The sequence below is a fragment of the Ranitomeya variabilis genome, chromosome 8, assembly GCF_051348905.1.
Source record: "Ranitomeya variabilis isolate aRanVar5 chromosome 8, aRanVar5.hap1, whole genome shotgun sequence".
NCBI lineage: Eukaryota > Metazoa > Chordata > Amphibia > Anura > Dendrobatidae > Ranitomeya > Ranitomeya variabilis.
This window is the reverse complement of record NC_135239.1, coordinates 21242823-21264086: the sequence shown is the minus strand read 5'-3', so window position 1 is coordinate 21264086 and position 21264 is coordinate 21242823. Positions and strand designations below refer to the sequence as shown.

Genomic DNA, 21264 nt, shown 5'->3' with positions numbered 1-21264 from the left:
ATGCTAAATGGATGACTATGGGTTGTGCATTATACTACATGGATGACTATGGGCTGCACATTATATCTCATGGAATGACTATGGGCTGTGCATTATATTACATGTATGAATATGGGCTGTGCATTATACTAGATGATGACCTATATATCTCGGCCCTGTCAGACTCTAGTTACGGCACTGTGTGTGAGGTTTAGTTGTGGCCCAGCACAGTCGCACATATATCCTGCTTCTCTATTTAGATTCCACGGGCCTCGATTGTGCAGTTAGGGGAGAACTAAGGAACAGCGGCCAAGGATAGGTGATGATTTTTGCAGGCAGCAACATCCCTGGACCAACACCAATGACTTTCCATGTCTAGGACCGGTTAGAGGGGCAATTTGGCCCTTGTCAGCAAATAAGGACTGGGTGTGGCTGCAATAACTCCACTTCTGCCCCTTTAGGTCTGTTTCCCTCCATTTGTAGAAATGTTACGCCCTTGTCACATGCATCTTAGGATCGTCTCTCCGTCCTGGGTGCTCCGGTTGATGTCTTGAACACGCATTGTATGGCTAGACGCTTCACAGAGAAGATGTTGGGGAGAGGCCGCAGAGATATTCCTGGCTGGCGGCCATAAACGCAGCCAACGATGAAGTCATACTCGAATCTCAGCCTCACTAAGCCTCGGCGATGACTCTTAATTTGACAAAGCAATGGCTACTTGATAAACAATTAAACGAGGTTCTGTGGGAAGCACTCTTAAGATGAGTTTCGATATCATGTGAAACTGTGAAATCCGAGATCCGTTCCCTGTCGCCCTCCCCCTCCATGCCGCGCACTGACAGCTTTTCATCTTGCTCAGTACAGATATGAAACTTGAGCTCAGCTCGCGGCCTTTGTCTATTTTGGAGGGATGATCTCAGGGATTGTATGCGCTGATTTTCTTTACTCTATTACTGGTTTTTCTGGCTTTTGATATTCTGCTAGACATTTAAAAGAATAGTCCAATCTTTTGCAAATGAGGCTTAAATTGGTTTTCCCAACATAGTGCCTATCGTGTAGATTGTCACCTATGTTGCGGTTAAATTGAATCTCGCCGATCCTGACAGCGGGGCTCTGACGTGCCCTACTGGAAAAGCATCACCTCTCCATTCTGTGTCTAGGAGACTGCAGGAGAAAGCTGAGCTCTTCACTCCGGAAACTCTTAGCAGAATGGGGCCCATTTCTCAGACTCAGTGGGAACCCCAGCGATCAGAATGCTAGCTACAGGATAAATGTAACTTGCTAAATTGGAACAACGTCTTTCATTATTGGAATATCGAAAACGGAATATCACACTTCTAATGACTTCTTAAACTTTGCCCCTTTTTCTAGTTCAGATGGAAATTTAAAAAAGTGTTCAAGAAATTTTGCCCACGACATGGAGTTCATTTTCTTTTCTGAGAAATCAAAGTTTGAATTTATACGCAAATTAGGCTGAAGTGCTATGCTAGATCTGAAGCCTCTGTCACACCAGCCCAGTGACACCGCTTACTGCTTGACTCAAGTCACACAGCATAGAGGCTGTCAATCAAGCAGGAGGAGATGATGTTGGGCGAAGAATAGAACTGGAGTGACAGAGGATTCAGATCTACCATAATATTTCTGTCTTGCTTGAATATAAATTCAAACACTACATTCTCAGAGATGAATGGACCGGCCATGTAAAGGTATTGTTGGACTTGCCTTTAAAAGAGCTACAAGCACATATAAATAGTTTGGGGGGATGCCACTGATGGGCATTTGATCCAGTCTACCCACTGCTTCCCAAATTTTGGTTGTTGCACCCCTCTTAATGTAAACCTTTTGCTCCATTAGAGTAGTAGTATTTAGGCACTGGACCACCTCCTCTACTGTAGGTGGAGTGCTGGGCAAACAAAATCTGCCCCCTTCACTACGTCTTGGACATTAATCATCCAATCTGAGATTCATTTTTAGCATTATTTTTGGAGTCCTATATACTTTATGAATAAGACATAATTGGGATCTTCTCTGGGGCACATTAATAGACACCTTTCTAGGAGATTCTAAAATAGCTTCCCATTCTTCCAGCGAAATGTTCCCTATATCACTGTCCCATCTAGACCTGATCAAAGCCATATAATCCCCTAAAATGTTGGGTAGGAAAGATTTGTACATTAATGAAATCAGACCTCTAGCTGCTTTCGTTTGTACAACATAGTCCAGAAGCCGGCTGGGAGAAATAGTGAGGTCGGATATACCTTCTGCTCTTATAGAGTGCCTCGTCTGTAGGTATTTGTCAGAGCTTCGTATCTGGAACTCCTGTTTTAGGTGATCAGAAGTGTCTGCCCAAATATAACTGGTATAAATATGTCAGCCCTTGTTTCCTCCATTCTCCAAACCCTTCCAGATGACAGAGCTCCCCCAAGCCTGGACTATCCCACATAGGAGAACATTTAGAATAGGCCCCCATACCCCACAGCTTTTTACAGGTCCACCACACTTTATTACCAGAGCAGAGGTCAGGGCATTACTGGATTTGGTTTTGAGTATATTTGACTCTAGTAGTTCCAAAACATTATCCCCTCCCCCCAGGTATCTAAGTACCACAGCCATAGTCTTCTCCAATGCCCATCTCTGGAATCATTAAGGGTATATCCGGCCACACCACCAGTCTCTCCAGAGTATATAGACTACAACAATGATACATTCAAAGTGCTGGATTTTACATCTGACCCCATCAAATCTTCCATCAGGGTTTTTAAAGGAGTCAATCTGCGTGAATTGGATACTTTTATATACAATTACTCTAGGCTAACCCCCCTTGTGTAATTAGAATGAAAAGAATGTAAGGTTTACCCCATCCAGGGCCAGTGTATCTGATTGATAGTGTTATATTTGCTAGACAGACTGGTCTACTGTGACCCTATTATTGCGGGGTTGAATCTTTTTATATAATCGAGGGTTGGAAATCTTTTGGAATTGCTGCTCAACCCATGAATATTCCAAGAGATAAAATCAATCATAGTATCTATAAAAACGCCCATGAGTGAAGATGATCCTTGTAAATTTACTGTTCCCCCGGCTCTGATAAGTATCCACATTTTAAGCAGAAGCATTCCAAACACCCCCTGTTTTCCCCAACTGCGAACCAATAAACCCCACCTATCTCCCCCAACTATGAATTTATACAACCCCCCATTTATGTTGTGAACCTGCCGCTGCTAGAAAGGGATGTGGCTCAAGTAAAGCATTAACCATTAGGTGCATGCATCTGTGAAGGAAGAAACACGATAAACAATATACCGTTCGGTTAGTGTCTTGGCGGAGGATCCGACGCACCGATGTACAAGTAAGTAAGTAGCAGAGAGGTTCAGACCATAAATACCAGCCACAATAGTACTAATGTCCCATAGTAGCATTAAGTGAGAACTCAGTCCTGCAACGGAGAAACATGCTGGAGATAATACCAGGTAGTGAGAAGAAGGACTTTCAGGGTCAGCGTGCATTAGGACTGTCTCAGGCCCTACCGACCCCTCCAGTCTCCTGCCAGACTTGTTGACTGTCCAGCCATCTGAGTCTTTTGAGGACTTGAAGAATGTAATAGTGCCGAGAGCGACCACCATGAGCTTGGCTGGGCAGATCATCGAGTATTGCAAGCCCAGCGCCCTCATCCTCCTCTTTATGTTCAGAAACTGAGACCTTTTTGCCTTGGACCTCCACTGAGAAGCCTGGGAAAAACAAGATTTTCTGTCCCCTTAGCTTAATGTCCTGCTTCGCTCTTGCTTTCCTTAATATGATATCTTGTAGTGCAGAATTTTGATTCAAATAGTCCTTGGGGTCTGCCCACTGGGCCCGGTCTTGATGGGACCCTGTGATCTCTCTCCACAGTAAAGAAAGAAGTGAGTATATCTTAGCCAGAGGTATCCAGTAACCATTTTTCAATGCAGTCCTCCAGGTCGTTCCCCTCAGCCTTTTCAGGGATCCGCACCAGGTTAATATTATTGCGTCTCTGACGATTTCCCAGGTCATCAGCCTTGGCAATCAACGCTACGACTGCCTGTGTGTGACTCTGTATATCTTTGCGGACTGGCGGGAGACCGTCTTCCCGCTCACTAACTCTGCTTTCCACCGCTGTGGTACGTTCTGCCCCTCTTTGCACGTCATGACGTATTATAGAAATAGATTCTTGTATATGGCCGACTTGTGCCAACAACTTGTCCCATTGAGATTAAAGTTCCATTTATTACCTGCATTGAGGACATTTTGCAGGGAAGGAAGGTCCACTGGGAAATCTCTTCAAGGATACAACTTTCCCCTTTAGGAGCTGCAGTGGATCCATTATGCCCACGAGGGTTTACCCCTAGCTCAGGGGACTCGGTGTCCTCCTCCATTGATAGTGTCATAAATCGGGACCCTTCACCAAGTGTTCCCCTCATCCCCTGTGTAGCAGACACTGACCCTTTGAGCGGGGTACCCTGTGGGCAAAGTGCTCCAGCAACTCGGCCACATCACCTGTCACATCTCTCTGCCTCTGCATGCCGACAGTGTTGGCGCCATCTTGGATGTTGATGTTGGCCGGCACTGAGTCTTCTTGTCGCCCCTGCTTCTTGGAGCATGTTATGACACCACCAAAGCCCAGAGATCAGCTTCCCGTCATCCAGAGACTTTAAGGAAGCGGGTGAGTCTATCGCCGGTCCATTCTGTCTGTAAATGGTCCTTTCAGGATGAGTGCAGCGGGAGCTCAGGGACGGCACGTCTCACCGCATGCATCGCTCGCCCACGCCCCGTGATGAAGACTATTTAGAAAATATCTTTCATCTAGAAAGCAAATGAGCAAAAAATATGTTGTGTGATGGTGTCCATAGCCTGTAAATTACGTCTCTGTCCTGCCTTAATCCTGCTTACACAATTCTTGAGTTCAGTTTATAGACTCCAGGGACAATGTTCTGGCCTCGTTATAATGTGTCAAGATGGATTCAGCTCCAAGTGTTTCCTAGTCCCCTGCCGGAGTCACATACAGTCATTGTCTTCCTTCCAAACAGAATATTCCTGAAAAATGTTTTACTGAAGTTATTGTGCCAGCGACGTAAGCGGGAACCAGCAGAACATTAATGACACTTCATCAAGAGGTCAGGCGAGAAACTGCTTCAAACAAGAAAAAGTATTCACTGTGTTTTTAGGACAGGAGGCGAAAACTGCGGGATAAAGGACAACAAAATATGTGAGGGATTAATATGTAACTGTTCATATACAGCCGGTATAATGGAGGCAACAGCTTCTATATAATGATATGAAGCAGGATGGTATAACCTGGGTATGTCCTGTACATAATTATATATGTACAGCTGGTATAACCCGGGCATCTCCTGTATATAATTATATATGTACAGCTGGTATAACCTGGGCATCTCCTGTATATGATTATATATATATATGGATGGTATAACCTGGGTATCTCCTGTATATACAGTATATATATATATATACATATATATATACAGTATATATACTGTATATAGATAGATAGATAGTTTAACCTGGGCATATATCAAGCCATTTGAAAAAGGCTCATGGAGCCGAAATGTCGCGCAGTGATGTGGGTCGATTAAAACTTCACATTTTTTCTACTGGAAAGTCTTGGAGTGCTGCCTTCTTTTTACTACTTTTGTATACATCTTGGATAGATGAGTGGACCATTCTGTCCGGGGAGCCAGGCACCCACCATTGGTGCTGTTCCATTTTTTCCCTATAATTATATACACTCACTGGCCACTTTATTAGGTACACCTGTCCAACTTCTTGTTAACACTTAATTTCTAATCAGCCAATCACATGGTGGCAACTCAGTGCATTTAGGCATGTAGACATGGTCAAGACAATCTCCTGCAGTTCAAACCGAGCATCAGTATGGGGAAGAAAGGTGATTTGAGTGCCTTTGAACGTGGCATGGTTGTTGGTGCCAGAAGGGCTGGTCTGAGTATTTCAGAAACTGCTGATCTACTGGGATTTTCACACACAACCATCTCTAGGGTTTACAGAGAATGGTCCGAAAAAGAAAAAAAATCCAGTGAGCGGCAGTTCTGTGGGCGGAAATGCCTTGTTGATGCCAGAGGTCAGAGGAGAATGGGCAGACTGGTTCGAGCTGATAGAAAGGCAACAGTGACTCAAATCGCCACCCGTTACAACCAAGGTAGGCCTAAGAGCATCTCTGAACGCACAGTGCGTCGAACTTTGAGGCAGATGGGCTACAGCAGCAGAAGACCACACCGGGTACCACTCCTTTCAGCTAAGAACAGGAAACTGAGGCTACAATTTGTACAAGCTCATCGAAATTGGACAGTAGAAGATTGGAAAAACGTTGCTTGGTCTGATGAGTCTCGATTTCTGCTGCGACATTCGGATGGTAGGGTCAGAATTTGGCGTAAACAACATGAAAGCATGGATCCATCCTGCCTTGTATGGAGCATCTTTGGGATGTGCAGCCGACAAATCTGCGGCAACTGTGTGATGCCATCATGTCAATATGGACCAAAATCTCTGAGGAATGCTTCCAGCACCTTGTTGAATCTATGCCACGAAGAATTGAGGCAGTTCTGAAGGCAAAAGGGGTCCAACCCGTTACTAGCATGGTGTACCTAATAAAGTGGCCGGTGAGTGTATATGTACAGCTGGTATAACCTGGGTATCTCCTGTATATAATTACATACAGTATGTGCAGCTGGTATAACCTGGGTATCTCCTGTATATAATTACATATGTACAGCTGGTATAACCTGGGTATGTCCTGTATATAATTATATATGTACAGCTGATATAACCTGGGCATCTCCTGTATATAATTATATATTTACAGCTGGTATAACCTGGGTATCTCCTGTATATAATTATATATTTACAGCTGGTATAACCTGTGTATCTCCTGTATATAATTATATATTTACAGCTGGTATAAGTTATGCACCTTGTATATAGTGATACATGGTAACATAGTTATTAAGGTTGAAGGAAGACTTTAAGTCCATCTAGCTCAACCCATAGCCTAACCTAACATGCCCTAACATGTTGATCCAGAGGAAGGCAAAAAAAAACCATGTGGCAAAGAGTAAGCTCCACTTTGGGGAAAAAAAATTCCTTCCCGACTCCACATACAGCAATCAGACTAGTTCCCTGGATCAACGCCCTATCAAGGAATCTAATATATATACCCTGTAACATTATACTTTTCCAGAAAGGCATCCAGTCCCCTCTTAAATTTAAGTAATGAATCACTCATTACAACATCATACGGCAGAGAGTTCCATAGTCTCACTGCTCTTACAGTAAAGAATCCGCGTCTGTTATTATGCTTAAACCTTCTTTCCTCCAGACGTAGAGGATGCCCCCTTGTCCCTGTCACCGGTCTATGATTAAAAAGATCATCAGAAAGGTCTTTGTACTGTCCCCTCATATATTTATACATTAACATAAGATCACCCCTTAGTCTTCGTTTTTCCAAACTAAATAGCCCCTAGTGTAATACCCTATCTTGGTATTGCAGACCCCCCAGTCCTCTAATCACTTTGGTCGCTCTTCTCTGCACCCGCTCCAGTTCAGCTATGTCTTTCTTATACACCGGAGACCAGAACTGTGCACAGTATTCTAAGTGTATAGAGGTAGAGCGTGCTGGTATAACCTGGGTATCTCCTGTATATGATTATATATGTACAGCTGGTATAAGTTATACACCTTGTATATAGTGATATGGAGCGTGCTGGTATAACCTGGGCATCTTCATCTCTCTATAATTATGAATAGTGAGTTCTTCCATCAGTGGTGTGAATACGGATATATTTGGGGTATCGGGCAGTCCCGCTGATAGTAACAAGTCCGTAGAATATTTCTACATTTATTTCTCTATTTTCCAGGCTCTTTGATATTCTGTGACTTGCGGGTTAAGTGATTGTTGGTGCAGTTGCCATAATGCCCAGTGAGATGTATATCAGCTCATTAATGGCTGTAAATATCCCGACTCCCACATCAAAGACACATCTCCTCTGTGCTCCCCACAATCCGATCACCTTGCCACGCGGTGACCTTTCCAAGAGCAGAGTTCTGTGTTCGGTCTGTCAGGTGCTTGTAACAACCATCACAGATCAAGAGCGATGACTTTGAAGAGCACATCTGAGGCTGCAGGTAATTCTCACCGTAATGCAATCTTTTTTTTTTTTCTTGAAAGGCCACCTGATACCTTAGTTAATAAAACACATAGAAAACAATGCTGTCACCTGAGCAATGTAGACATGATCGATACAAGCACGGAGGGACCAAGACTCCTCTTATATCCCAGACGCGGCATTCTGTAGCATCCATGGCTGCACAAGCTCGTGCCCCTTTCATTGGACTTTGGGCAGCACAGGCGTGTTACTGTGGGCCTTTTGTCCCTCCAAATAGTTTTCCTGTTTCTTTTGAGCAAGCTCTTTGGTCTGTTGTAATCAGTTCTCTGTTTAAGCCATGGACGGGGCTCCTTCCTACTTCAGCCTCCAGCAGTCAGTCAATAGCTGCCAGTTATTGTTTTTACTAGGTCTGGTTATCTCCTGTTGTTCTCAGCTCCTTCGATGCTAGTGAATAATTCTGATACAGTCCTTGGCTCATTTACTGACTTTTCTTCTCTCTGCCATTTTATCCCTATCTGGACCTTCTGGTTCTGACTCGGCTAACAACCATTCCTGAAAGCCAGCTGCTACTCTGAAGACTCAACCCAGAGTCCCCATGTAAGGACCCCCATATATATTGGACTGCTGTCATCCCGGCCATCTCTCCCATACACAGGAGCACTCCTTCTCTAGAGAGCTCCTGCATTCTGCATAGGAACATGTCTGGTGGCGACTTATCTCTAGAGAACAAAAGGATTGGCAGTTCAAAATCAGACCTACCGGAGTTTTAACTCCCCCAACAATAAATTGTCCGGGGCTATCATACACACTTTACTGTCAACTAAATCAGGCATTATTGGCGGGTTTGGCTGACATTGGTGTAATATGAAAGGGGGCTTAAGTCCACATGCCTGTACATGGGGTAAAGAGTGGAGTACAGGCAACCCGTGGGACCTGATGGTCGGAGTAGCCAGCACAAAGCCAGTCCTTGGAAGCCCTATTTAGAGTTACCAGGTGACTTTGGACGGAGCAATGTTTTGCATCATCCGTATACTCTGATCCTTCTCATGCCAACTTACAGATCATTATAATAGAACTGGGGGACAGCGAGACGACCTTTACGTGCAGTTTCTGACTACATGTAGGACTTGTTCGTTGTCTGTAACCATGGAAACACCAAGGTCGGCACGGGACCTGTATGAACAAAATGGTAGGCCTTTCGCCTTTCGAAATCAAGAATATTTGAAAACTTAGTTAAAAAGGGTTGTCTGATTTACTAAAAAATACAAATAGAAGAGAAAAAAAAAAAGAAGATAATGATGTATTGTATACTCAGCCTCTCTAACCCCCCTAGCTCCTGGGCAGGCCGCTGTAATGGCCTTTTTAAGGCACTGAGCCTCATTGTTGTGTATTTGCTCCATAAATGACTATTTTTCTCATTTCATGAGTTTATTTTTTGGCACCATTTTAGAGCATTGAATTGTTTATCTTATATGCAGTTTTTATATGATTCTTTTTTTTTACTGCAAATTATGATGCTGCAGTGGCACCAAGCAGGACAGGAGGTGATGATGTGATGTTCTCTCCTTCCATTTCCTACTTACTGAGGCTCGTGATTGGCTGAAGCAAACGAAGGGAAAGGAATGGAGCTTCATCAAAAGCACCTCCGACGGCATCCTGCACTGGACCACTGCAGCCAATCATGTGACAGAAGATCGAAGCAGCCTACACTGGATTTGTGGAGTCTAAAATGGGTGAACTTTATATAATTGTATTTATATTACTTTCTTACACATCCCTTCATTCTGCCACTTCTTTTTCTTATAAACCCCTTTAACCTTTAGTCTAAAGTAGATGGAGCAATAAAACAAATTAGTTTTGTTCCCGCGGAGGAGGTACCACACAGGCACAGCTGCAAAGATGCAAGGTCCCAAGCAATTTCCTTCTGCCAACTTGCCGATAGTCCTGATTTTGCAGAAACAGTCTTAAGAATTGGGTTGCAAAAAGGGGCAAAACCGCACCCATTGGCCACGTTCACACCTTCATTACTTTGTCAGTATTTTACATCACTATTTGTAAGCCAAAACCAGGAGTGGGTGATAAATGCCGAAGTGGTGCATATGTTTCTATTATATTATGTGCACTTAGCCTAAAAGTTAGTTTAAGCTTTGGTACCATGTTAGCCAGTCGAAAATAGAATGTTCTCAGTGGGAAAAACAAGATAATCTTGTAGTTATGATGCCTTTCAATGACTAACAAAAGAAAAATAAGTGATGTTACACAGCAGCTTTCAAGACTTCTTAGGCCTCTTCATCAGGCACGGTATAACAAAGTATCTGAAGAAGCGCAAATATATGCACAAAAACAAAACAAAAACAGAGGCATGGCATAATAAATGGACATTTAAAGTGAGCTTAGGGAGTGATTGCTTAATTAGATTAGATGTGTAAACCTTTTATAATCCCAATAACCAAGTAAGATCAGAGGCCCGGTGCCCTCAATGTCTCTGGAGCAGATTCCTCAGATTCTGTAGTAAAGGTACCTTCACACGAAACGACTTTGTAACGATATCGCTAGCGATCCGTGACGTTGCAGCGTCCTCGCTAGCGATATCGTTTAGTTTGACACGCAGCAGCGATCAGGATCCTGCTGTGATGTCGCTGGTCGCTGAATAAAGTTCAGAACTTTATTTGGTCGTCCGATCGCCGTGTATCGTTGTGTTTGACAGCAAAAGCAACGATACCAGCGATATTTTACACTGGTAACCAGGGTAAAAATCGGGTTACTAAGCGCAGGGCCACGCTTAGTAACCCGATGTTTACCCTGGTTACCAGTGTAAAGTGTAAAAAAAACAAACAGCACATACTTACATTCGCATCCCCCGCCGTCTGCTTCCCACACTGACTGAGCGCCGCAAAGTGAAAGTGAAAGCACAGCGGTGACGTCACCGCTGTGCCCTGCTACTGCCGGCGCTCAGTCAGTCAGTTAGTGCAGGAAGCGGACGCCGGGGGACGCGAATGTAAGTATGTACTGTTTGGTTTTTTTACATTTTACGCTGGTAACCAGGGTAAACATCGGGTTACTAAGCGCGGCCCTGCGCTTAGCAACCCGATGTTTACCCTGGTTACCCGGGGACCTCGGCATCGTTGGTCGCTGGAGAGCTGTCTGTGTGACGGCTCTCCAGCGATCAAACAGCGACGCTGCAGCGATCGGCATCGTTGTCGCTATCGCTGCAGCGTCGTTTCGTGTGAAGGTACCTTTAGTCATGAATCCTGAGTCTTGACAGATTTTGTCCTGTGTGGAGGGAATCAAAAACTTTAATAAGTTTGTATTCTAACCCTTCAATGTTTTTGTGATTTAAAGTGGCCTTTTAATAAGACAACTTTCCTATTGTTTATGTTGTGTCCTGGAGCACAGAAATGTTTGACCAACGGTAAATGTTTTTTTTTTTAATCTGTAATCATGTGGCGATGAGAGACGTCATCCTTGCTCGCAGCTTCTGTCCTGTTTCTCAGGACCATGAGCACCAGAAGCCCCTGAGCACTAATGCAAATGTGTATCACGGCCCCTCCTGCCGCCTGTCATTTATAATACTTGCTATATGGCACTGCGGGTGACCTCTGGCACCACAATCCGGGTCGCCTGCTACCTCTGTACCCCTGACAGTTACATTTACCATCATTTATTAGCAGGTATGTGGCGGATATTCTTTTTCTGTACAGGAGCATTCTGCAGTCTGTGTTTCCCCAGAGTCGGGTGCTGTGGGGGTACTGCGGGGGTACCGGCATCCATTCAACCTTTTTTTCTCCAGAAAAGACCATGAAAATATTTCCAACTATAAAAATGTGGAAACCCAAATAATGGTAGAATTTCTCGTCTCAGCCGCTCTGTAATCAACACCCTCATCGCACTGAATAAAATAGAGATTTCTTTATCCCTGGCACAACATCCATCTATGATTGAAAACTTGCAGCGACTGAAATTCTCCTCCGGCCTGCAAAACCAAATTTCCTCTAAGAAGCCGAGGATTCCTGAATATTAATCCCCGTCTCATGTCCCTACTTAACTCCGCACATATCTCGCTAGAAGTCGTGCGCCGCTTTGGTGATGTGAGCACATTCTGGATCGTTGTGAAACCACAGGATACATGGTGCCGCCGCTGCACAGATCACTGTGTTCCGTTTACGATGGTGAAATGAGGGGAAATATTTTCTTTTTCCGCTGACGAGAATGAATTCAATGTATAGTTCTGCACTTTAAGATTGGTAATTTTGTAGCTGCTGGACCTTTAAAGCAATGCATATGTTTCCAATTACTGCAAAGGGTAAAACAGTCATTCAGGATTGGTGAAAAGCTGAGTGGCATCGCCTTTGAGAGAAGTTGTGGTGATTGAGGACACAGAGGCAGCGCATGTGGCTGCTTTAGGGTATCCAGCTCATGCAGAGGACAATTTACCACCACTATGAACTTCCTCTCCTGCATAGAATTGGATAGCTGCATAAATCCAAACTGGAGGTCCAGGCTGGTTTCAAATAAATTGTACACTTGGGTAAAATAAAATGTGGGGTCCCAAGTACAATTTCAGGCCATTAAATGAGCAACTACATTCAAGTCCAGTGTCACAACTACAGGTCAATGGGCCCCGGTGCAAAATCTGGACCTGGGCTCACACCTCCATGTTGGTAGCATTCTAGATCCTATAAAGACATATGTGTAATAGTGTCCCTATCATGGCACCTTCCTGTAATAACGACCATCATTCTGGCACCTTCCTGTAATAATGTCCTCTCCTGGCACCTTCCTGTAATAATGTTCCCTGTCCTGGCACCTCGCTGTAATAATGTCCCTTGTCCTGGCTCCTTGCTGTAATAATGTCCCCCTTTCTGGCACCTTCCTGTAATAATGTCCCCTGTCCTGTCCTGCCACCTTCCTGTAATAATGTCCCCTGTCCTGGCTCCTTCCTGTAATAATGTCCCCCTTTCTGGCACCTTCCTGTAATAATGTCCCCTGTCCTGTCCTGCCACCTTCCTGTAATAATGTCCCCTGTCCTGGCTCCTTCCTGTAATAATGTTCTTTGTCCTGGCTCCTTCCTGTAATAATGTCCCCTGTCCTGTCCTGCCACCTTCCTGTAATAATGTCCCCTGTCCTGGCTCCTTCCTGTAATAATGTCCTCTCCTGACACCTTCCTGTAATAATGTCCTCTCCTGACACCTTCCTGTAATAATGTCCTCTGTCCTGGCCCCTTTCTGTAATAATTTCCCCCATGCTGGGTCAAGCCCTGGTACAATGTCCCCTGTCCTGTGCACCTTCCTGTAATAATGTCCCCTGTCCTGGCTCCTTCTTGTAATAATGTCCTCTGTCTGGGCTCCTTTCTGTAATAATGTCCCATGTCCTGGCCCCTTTCTGTAATAATTTCCCCCATGCTGGGCCAAGCCCTGGTATAATGTCCCCTGTCCTGTGCACCTTAATGTAATAATGTCCCTCATCCTGACCCCTTCTTTAAACTGCTTCCGCCATCCTGGTTTAATGTTCCCCATCCTATAACAATGCCCTCCATCCTGGGCCCCTTCTTGGTATAGTGTCCCCTATCCTATAACCATGTTCACCATCGTGATATACAATGGACCCCATTCTGGTAGAATTACCCCCATCCTGGGACCCTTGCTTTGTATAATGACCTGCATCCTGGTGTAATGTCCTCCATCCTGGGCCCCTTCCTGGTGTAATGTATTTTCTGTTTTCCAAAACATAAAATAAATCAATGATTCTTCTTGCCTTCCTCCGCTTTCACGACTTGCGGCGTCCTCTTCTATAGCCGATGACTGACTTCGGTGTGTCGGCACGGGCAGCACACGACGTCACTGCCATGCGCCACTCATGACAGGCACGCCGACGTCAGCTGCCGGCCTGTGATTCACCGGCGGCGTGTATTGCTGCTATACACTGCAGATGGATGTGCGTCCTTGGACCTACAAAGAAAGCCATGAGCACCTTTTATGTAAAAGCTTCATTCTGATATTTCTGAATTTGTCACTTCAGAGTCATAAAAGATACATGAAGACTTCTTGTTACTTCATTTCCTCGGCTCCTGCTCACATTGTTCACAGTCTGGTGAACAAATTAAATAAATCATGTTGTGAAAAAAAATTACGCAGATAAGTTTATATGTACAGAAAGCCCAAGATTCATAACAGCTGACGTGACGGACAAAGAGGAATATTATCGGAAAATGAAAAGTTCTACAACTTTCTTATATACTTCAGCCCTAATTTATCATTTGTTCTTTTTTCCTTAGTTACTTTTCTTTGCTTGTCTTGTGGTTTTCATTGACATTTATTTGTGCCAATTTCTTTCAAAATGGCAGGTGGTTCATGAATTTTGCAACACAAAATAAAAAAATGTTCTTTATTTTTTTGCCTTTAACTTGTTTTGTGACTTATTAGCCAAAGAAAGTTCAGTGTTTTTGCTTATGTCTCAATGTTTGGAGTGGGAGGGATTATTTGAGGCATACATAAAATCACTGCAGGAAGAGACTGGAAAATATCTGTGAAAATACTTTAAAAAGCAGCAATTTAGGAATCGTCAAGACTTAAAAAGCGCAAAAGAAGGATAAGGCTTACAGGAAAAAAACAGGAGAAAAAACAGAAACTACGTAAACAAAATGCATAATGACTCGGGCTCACAGTGTCTCCATTCTTCATCATTTTCAAATTCTCTTCTTGTTTGTAAATGTAAAATTTACGTTTGATTAAGAACGGAAACACCGCACATATTACAGAACACATAATGCTCCATTATAAAATGGAGATTTGTTATTGGTCTTGTTTCACATTCAGCAGTTTTGTAAAACTGAACTCGAGACACTTGGGGTACAGGATACTGATACTGACACTTGGGGTACAGGTTAATTACACACTGATAATTGGGGTACAAGATAATTACACACTGACACTTGGGGCACAGGAAAATGACACTTGGGGTACAGGATAATGACACTGACGATTGGGATATAAGATAATGACACTGACACTTTATGTATGGCACAATGACACTGACAGTTGGAGTACAGGATAATAACACTCACACTTGGAGTACAAGATACTGGCACTGACATTTTACCTACAGGACAATGACACTGTAGCCCTCTGTGTTCAATATAATATATTTATATGTTACTCTTTTTGGTGTTGCAACTGTATCTGCTATTAAAAGGAATCTGTCACCGGGTTTTTTGCCAATTAATCTGAGAGCAGCATAATGACCCTGATGCCAGCAAAGTGCCCCTTACTTGGCTGCTTGCTGTAGTTTTGATAATCTCCTTCTGATAAAACACTGGTTTTATTACTAGAGGACTAGTAAACCTGCTGCCATGTAGTCCAAACACCACCCGGCACTGATTGGCAACTTTTTGCCTATACACAGTATGCATAGAAATCTGTCGCTCACTGGTGTGGTCGAGATAATGGAAAGTTCCGCATTCAAAAAACTTGTAGATCTGCAGGAGGCAAGACAGTGATATCAAAACCGCAGTAAATAGCCCAACAAGTGATACATCACTGGAATCAGGGTATCTGCCCATTCATCATGCCGCTCTCAGATTCCCTCTAATTCTTTACACCTTCTATGTTTTGTCCCTTCATTCAGATCTCTTTGTACTCTGGTTTGTAAATGGACGTATTCCTCAGATCAAGGATGGGATGACAGTTTCTGGAAGGAGATTGGACTAGAAGATATTATAGAAGACAACTATGCAAAAATAGGTAAGAAACCCCTCTGGGCACTGTAATAGGTGCCATTAGTGGACAGTACTATTAGGGGGGATCAAAAGCTGGACAGACTATTAAAATATTACAGAGGACTGAAAACTTCTATTTCTAGGTAAACGTTACAGTGTTCACTCTTTCTAATGTGCCGCAACTGATGCAATGTATCTATCTCTACTGACATTTGTACAGAGAGAAACGTCTGGAGAACTTGTATTATTTATATAATATAATTTTTAGTAAAATTGCAGAAGAAATCTGTACAAGAGGGAAGGAAGTTGTTAAGAAAAGGGAAGCAAGTGTGAGCATCTGCTGTAGTGTTTAGGTCAGCAGCAGCTCGTGTTCTGCTCCGGATTCTGTTCATAAAGTTCAAAACAAACTGACATAAAGATATCAACGCTCAGCATATTAACCTATAAACCTGTCACCTTGTCTCCTCAACATCATATATTGTGTCATATACAGAACATTAGTCATGGTTGCTGGATCTGTGGGACATTACATCGGATACTGTGCCCACAATATATACATCAAATAATAATAAATAATAAAGAAAACTACTAATAATACTGCCCCCTATGTAAAAGAATATAACAACTATAATACTGCCCCTATGTACAAGAATACAACTACTAATAATACTGTCCCCTATGTACAAGAATATAACTACTATAATGCTGCTCCTATGTACAAGAATATAACTACTATAATACTGCCCCTATGTACAAGAATATAATTACTATAATACTGCCCCTATGTACAAGAATATAACTACTATAATACTGCTCCTATGTACAGAATATAACTACTATAATACTGCCCCCTATGTACAAGAATATAACTACTATAATACTGCCCCTATGTACAAGAATATAACCACTATAATACTGCTCCTATGTACAAGAATATAACTACTATAATACTGCTCCTATGTACAGAATATAACTACTATAATACTGCCCCCTGTGTACAATAATATCACTACTATAATACTGCCCCCTATGTACAAGAATATAACTAGTATAATACTGCCCCTATGTACAAGAATATAATTACTATAATACTGCCCCTATGTACAAGAATATAACTACTATAATACTGCTCCTATGTACAAGAATATAACTACTATAATACTGCTCCTATGTACAGAATATAACTACTATAATACTGCTCCTATGTACAAGAATATAACTACTATAATACTGCTCCTATGTACAGAATATAACTACTATAATACTGCCCCCTATGTACAAGAATATAACTACTATAATACTGCCCCTATGTACAAGAATATAACCACTATAATACTGCTCCTATGTACAAGAATATAACTACTATAATACTGCTCCTATGTACAGAATATAACTACTATAATACTGCCCCCTATGTACAATAATATAACTACTATAATACTGCCCCCTATGTACAAGAATATAACTAGTATAATACTGCCCCTATGTACAAGAATATAATTACTATAATACTGCCCCTATGTACAAGAATATAACTACTATAATACTGCCCCTATGTACAAGAATATCACTCCTCTTACATTCTGCCATGATTACATTGTACTCTTAGAGGAAGCAGCTGGCTCTGGATGTAGCACATTTCTAGTTAGTTTCTCGCACATCCTTCTGGGAGTGTACAGGTGTTATATTTGTGGGGTGACTGCTGCCGTCACACGTAGTTATCCTGTGAGTGCCCTTTTTGTCCTGACTTGTGATGTGTTTTCGGAGGGAGCCATGTAAGAAGCACAGCACCTAGACGCGGTCGCTCTTTTCATCCGCAGCTGCCGGTCTATGCATTGGAGCAGTTTTGAAGTTAATTATTTATGAAGTGTCAATTAGGGCATAATGTGCTGATTGTACTATGTGCCTATACAGTCCGGTGGCCGTCGGCTGCTGTACAGCTTTATGGAGTACTATTGGGCTTATACGCTTCTTTCTTTCTTTTGCTCAGAATCTGCTCTGATTTGAAAAAAAAGTTTTTTTTCAAATGGATCAAAAATGTGGTGATTTTCAGCAGCAATCACGGCGGCTCACAGTGATTCCACTGCACTCTGTGTAAAAGCCTGATGATGGATTTACTGCCTTATATGCCCCAATACGTGCCCATGAAGTTTGCTTTCACGTTCTGCTGCCATGTTGCACATAAGGTGCGACTACGATGCAGGGCAGAATCCACCCCGGCAGGCTGAGCTGTGCAGTTTCCGAAAGACATTACTTAAAGATATTTTCACTGTTAATTGTCACATGACATTCATTAAAGTGGATATCTGGGACTTTATGGAAAAACAAAAAAAATGTACCTAAGCACTAACAGGCAGGTAATTACAACTTACCTGCCTGTTGTGCCCGGCGCCGTTCTTCCCCAGCAGAGAGCAGTCACAAACCTCTCCTGCTGGGGATTCAGCTGCCTCTGATGATGCAATGGGGCGGGACTTCCTGCATCATTCTGAATGACAGCCGACTCCCCCAGTTAGGCAGCAGGGATCTGGCTGTCAATCAGAATGATGCAGGAAGTCCCGCCTCATTGCATCATCAGAGGCAGCTGAATCCCCAGCAGGAGAGGTTTGTGACTGCTCTCTGCTGGGGAAGAACGGCGCCGGGCTCAACAGGCAGGTAAGTTGCAATTACCTGTCTGTTAGTGCTTAGGTACATGTTTTGCTTTTTGTAAAGTCCTGGATATCCCTTTTAACAAAGTACGTGCTTAGAACTTGCATGGTTTTAGTCCAATTGTAACGCAGCTTTGAAAACTATGGACACCTGTGATATGGAAAAATATATTTTACATAATCTATCCTTGCGTTATCTTTAGATAATTAAAATCGCAGGTTTCAGTCTGGAATATTCATTGCTTCATTTATATTCAGACTACCTAATATTCAGTTTGCAGCCTGATTTTTCTCTTGTTGGAGTGTTTTTCCCAGTGATATAGGCTGGATGTGAGGTATATGTATCTCTCCTATTAATATAGGCTGGCTGTGAGGTCTGTGTGTCTCTCCCAGTAATATAGGCTGGATGTTAAGTCTATGTATCTGTCTCACCAATATAGGCTGGATATGAGGTCTGTGTGTCTCTCCCAGTAATGTAGGCTGGATGTGAGGTATATGTGTCTCTCCCAGTAATATAGGCTGGCTGTGAGGTCTGTGTGTCTCTACCAGTAATATAGGCTGGATGTTAAGTCTATGTATCTGTCCCACCAATATAGGCTGGATATGAGGTCTGTGTGTCTCTCCCAGTAATATAGGCTGGATGTGAGGTATCTGTGTGTCTCTCCCAGTAATATAGGCTGGATGTGAGATATCTGTGTGTCTCTCCCAGTAATATAGGCAGGATGTGAGGTCTGTGTATCTCTCCCAGTAATATAGGCTGGATGTGAGCTCTGTGTGTCTCTCCCAGTAATATAGGCTGGATGTGATCTCTGTGTGTCTCTCCCAGTAATATAGGCTGGATGTGAGGTCTGTGTGTCTCTCCCAGTAATATAGGCTGGATGTGAGCTTGTGTGTCTCTCCCAGTAATATAGACTGGATGTGAGGTCTGTGTGTCTCTCCCAGTAATATAGGCTGGATGTGAGGTCCGTGTGTCTCTCCCAGTAATATAGGCTGGATTTGAGGTCTGTGTGTCTCTCCCAGTAATATAGGCTGGATGTGAGGTCTGTGTGTCTCTCCCAGTAATATAGGCTGGGTGTGTGATCTGTGTGTCTCTCCCAGTAATATAGGCTGGATGTGAGGTCTGAGTGTCTCTCACAGTAATATAGGCTGGATGTTAGGTCTGTGTATCTCTCCCAGTAATATAGGCTGGATGTGAGCTCTGTGTGTCTCTCCCAGTAATATAGGCTGGATGTAAGGTCTGTGTGTCTCTCCCAGTAATATAGGCTGGATGTGAGGTCTGTGTGTCTCTCCCAGTAATATAGGCTGGATGTGAGGTCTGTGTGTCTCTCCCAGTAATATAGGCTGGATGTGAGGTCTGTGTGTCTCTCCCAGTAGTTTAGGCTGGATGTGAGGTTTGTATGTCTCTCCCAGTAATATAGGTTGGATGTGAGGTCCGTGTGTCTCTCCCAGTAATATAGGCTGGGTGTGTGATCTGTGTGTCTCTCCTAGTAATATAGGCTGGATGTGAGGTCTGTGTGTCTCTCCCAGTAATATAGGCTGCATGTGTAGTCTGTGTGTCTCTCCCAGTAATATAGGCTGGATGTGAGGTTTGTATGTCTCTCCCAGTAACATAGGTTGGATGTGAGGTCCGTGTGTCTTTCCCAGTAATATAGGCTGGGTGTGTGATCTGTGTGTCTCTCCCAGTAATATAGGCTGGATGTGAGGTCTGTGTATCTCCCCCAGTAATATAGGCTGGATGTGAGCTCTGTGTGTCTCTCCCAGTAATATAGGCTGGATGTAAGGTATGTGTGTCTCTCCCAGTAATATAGGCTGGATGTGAGGTCTGTGTGTCTCTCCCAGTAATATAGGCTGGATGTTAGGTCTGTGTATCTCTCCCAGTAATATAGGCTGGATGTGAGCTCTGTGTGTCTCTCCCAGTAATATAGGCTGGATGTAAGGTCTGTGTGTCTCTCCCAGTAATATAGGTTGGATGTGAGGTCTGTGTGTCTCTCCCAGTAATATAGGCTGGATGTGAGGTCTGTGTGTCTCTCCCAGTAATATAGGCTGGATGTGAGGTCTGTGTGTCTCTCCCAGTAGTTTAGGCTGGATGTGAGGTTTGTATGTCTCTCCCAGTAATATAGGTTGGATGTGAGGTCCGTGTGTCTCTCCCAGTAATATAGGCTGGGTGTGTGATCTGTGTGTCTCTCCTAGTAATATAGGCTGGATGTGAGGTCTGTGTGTCTCTCCCAGTAATATAGGCTGCATGTGTAGTCTGTGTGTCTCTCCCAGTAATATAGGCTGGATGTGAGGTTTGTATGTCTCTCCCAGTAACATAGGTTGGATGTGAGGTCCGTGTGTCTCTCCCAGTAATATAGGCTGGGTGTGTGATCTGTGTGTCTCTCCCAGTAATATAGGCTGGATGTGAGGTCTGTGTATCTCCCCCAGTAATATAGGCTGGATGTGAGCTCTGTGTGTCTCTCCCAGTAATATAGGCTGGATGTAAGGTATGTGTGTCTCTCCCAGTAATATAGGCTGGATGTGAGGTCTGTGTGTCTCTCCCAGTAATATAGGCTGGATGTGAGGTCTGTGTGTCTCTCCCAGTAATATAGGCTGGATGTGAGGTTTGTATGTCTCTCCCAGTAATATAGGTTGGATGTGAGGTCCGTGTGTCTCTCCCAGTAATATAGGCTGGGTGTGTGATCTGTGTGTCTCTCCTAGTAATATAGGCTGGATGTGAGGTCTGTGTGTCTCTCCCAGTAATGTAGGCTGCATGTGTAGTCTGTGTGTCTCTCCC

The 21264-nt window shown here is 43.4% G+C and overlaps 1 protein-coding gene across 2 annotated transcripts in view; it reads left to right on the top strand.

The window, feature by feature from the left end:
• FGGY (FGGY carbohydrate kinase domain containing) overlaps window positions 1–21264 on the top strand; it is a 184919-nt gene that overhangs the window by 53777 nt on the left and 109878 nt on the right. For both annotated transcript variants that reach the window (XM_077276886.1, XM_077276887.1), the window contains one exon: window positions 15756–15871. In XM_077276886.1, the coding sequence (XP_077133001.1) occupies window positions 15756–15871 (116 nt within the window). The remainder of the gene's footprint in view (window positions 1–15755; window positions 15872–21264) is intronic.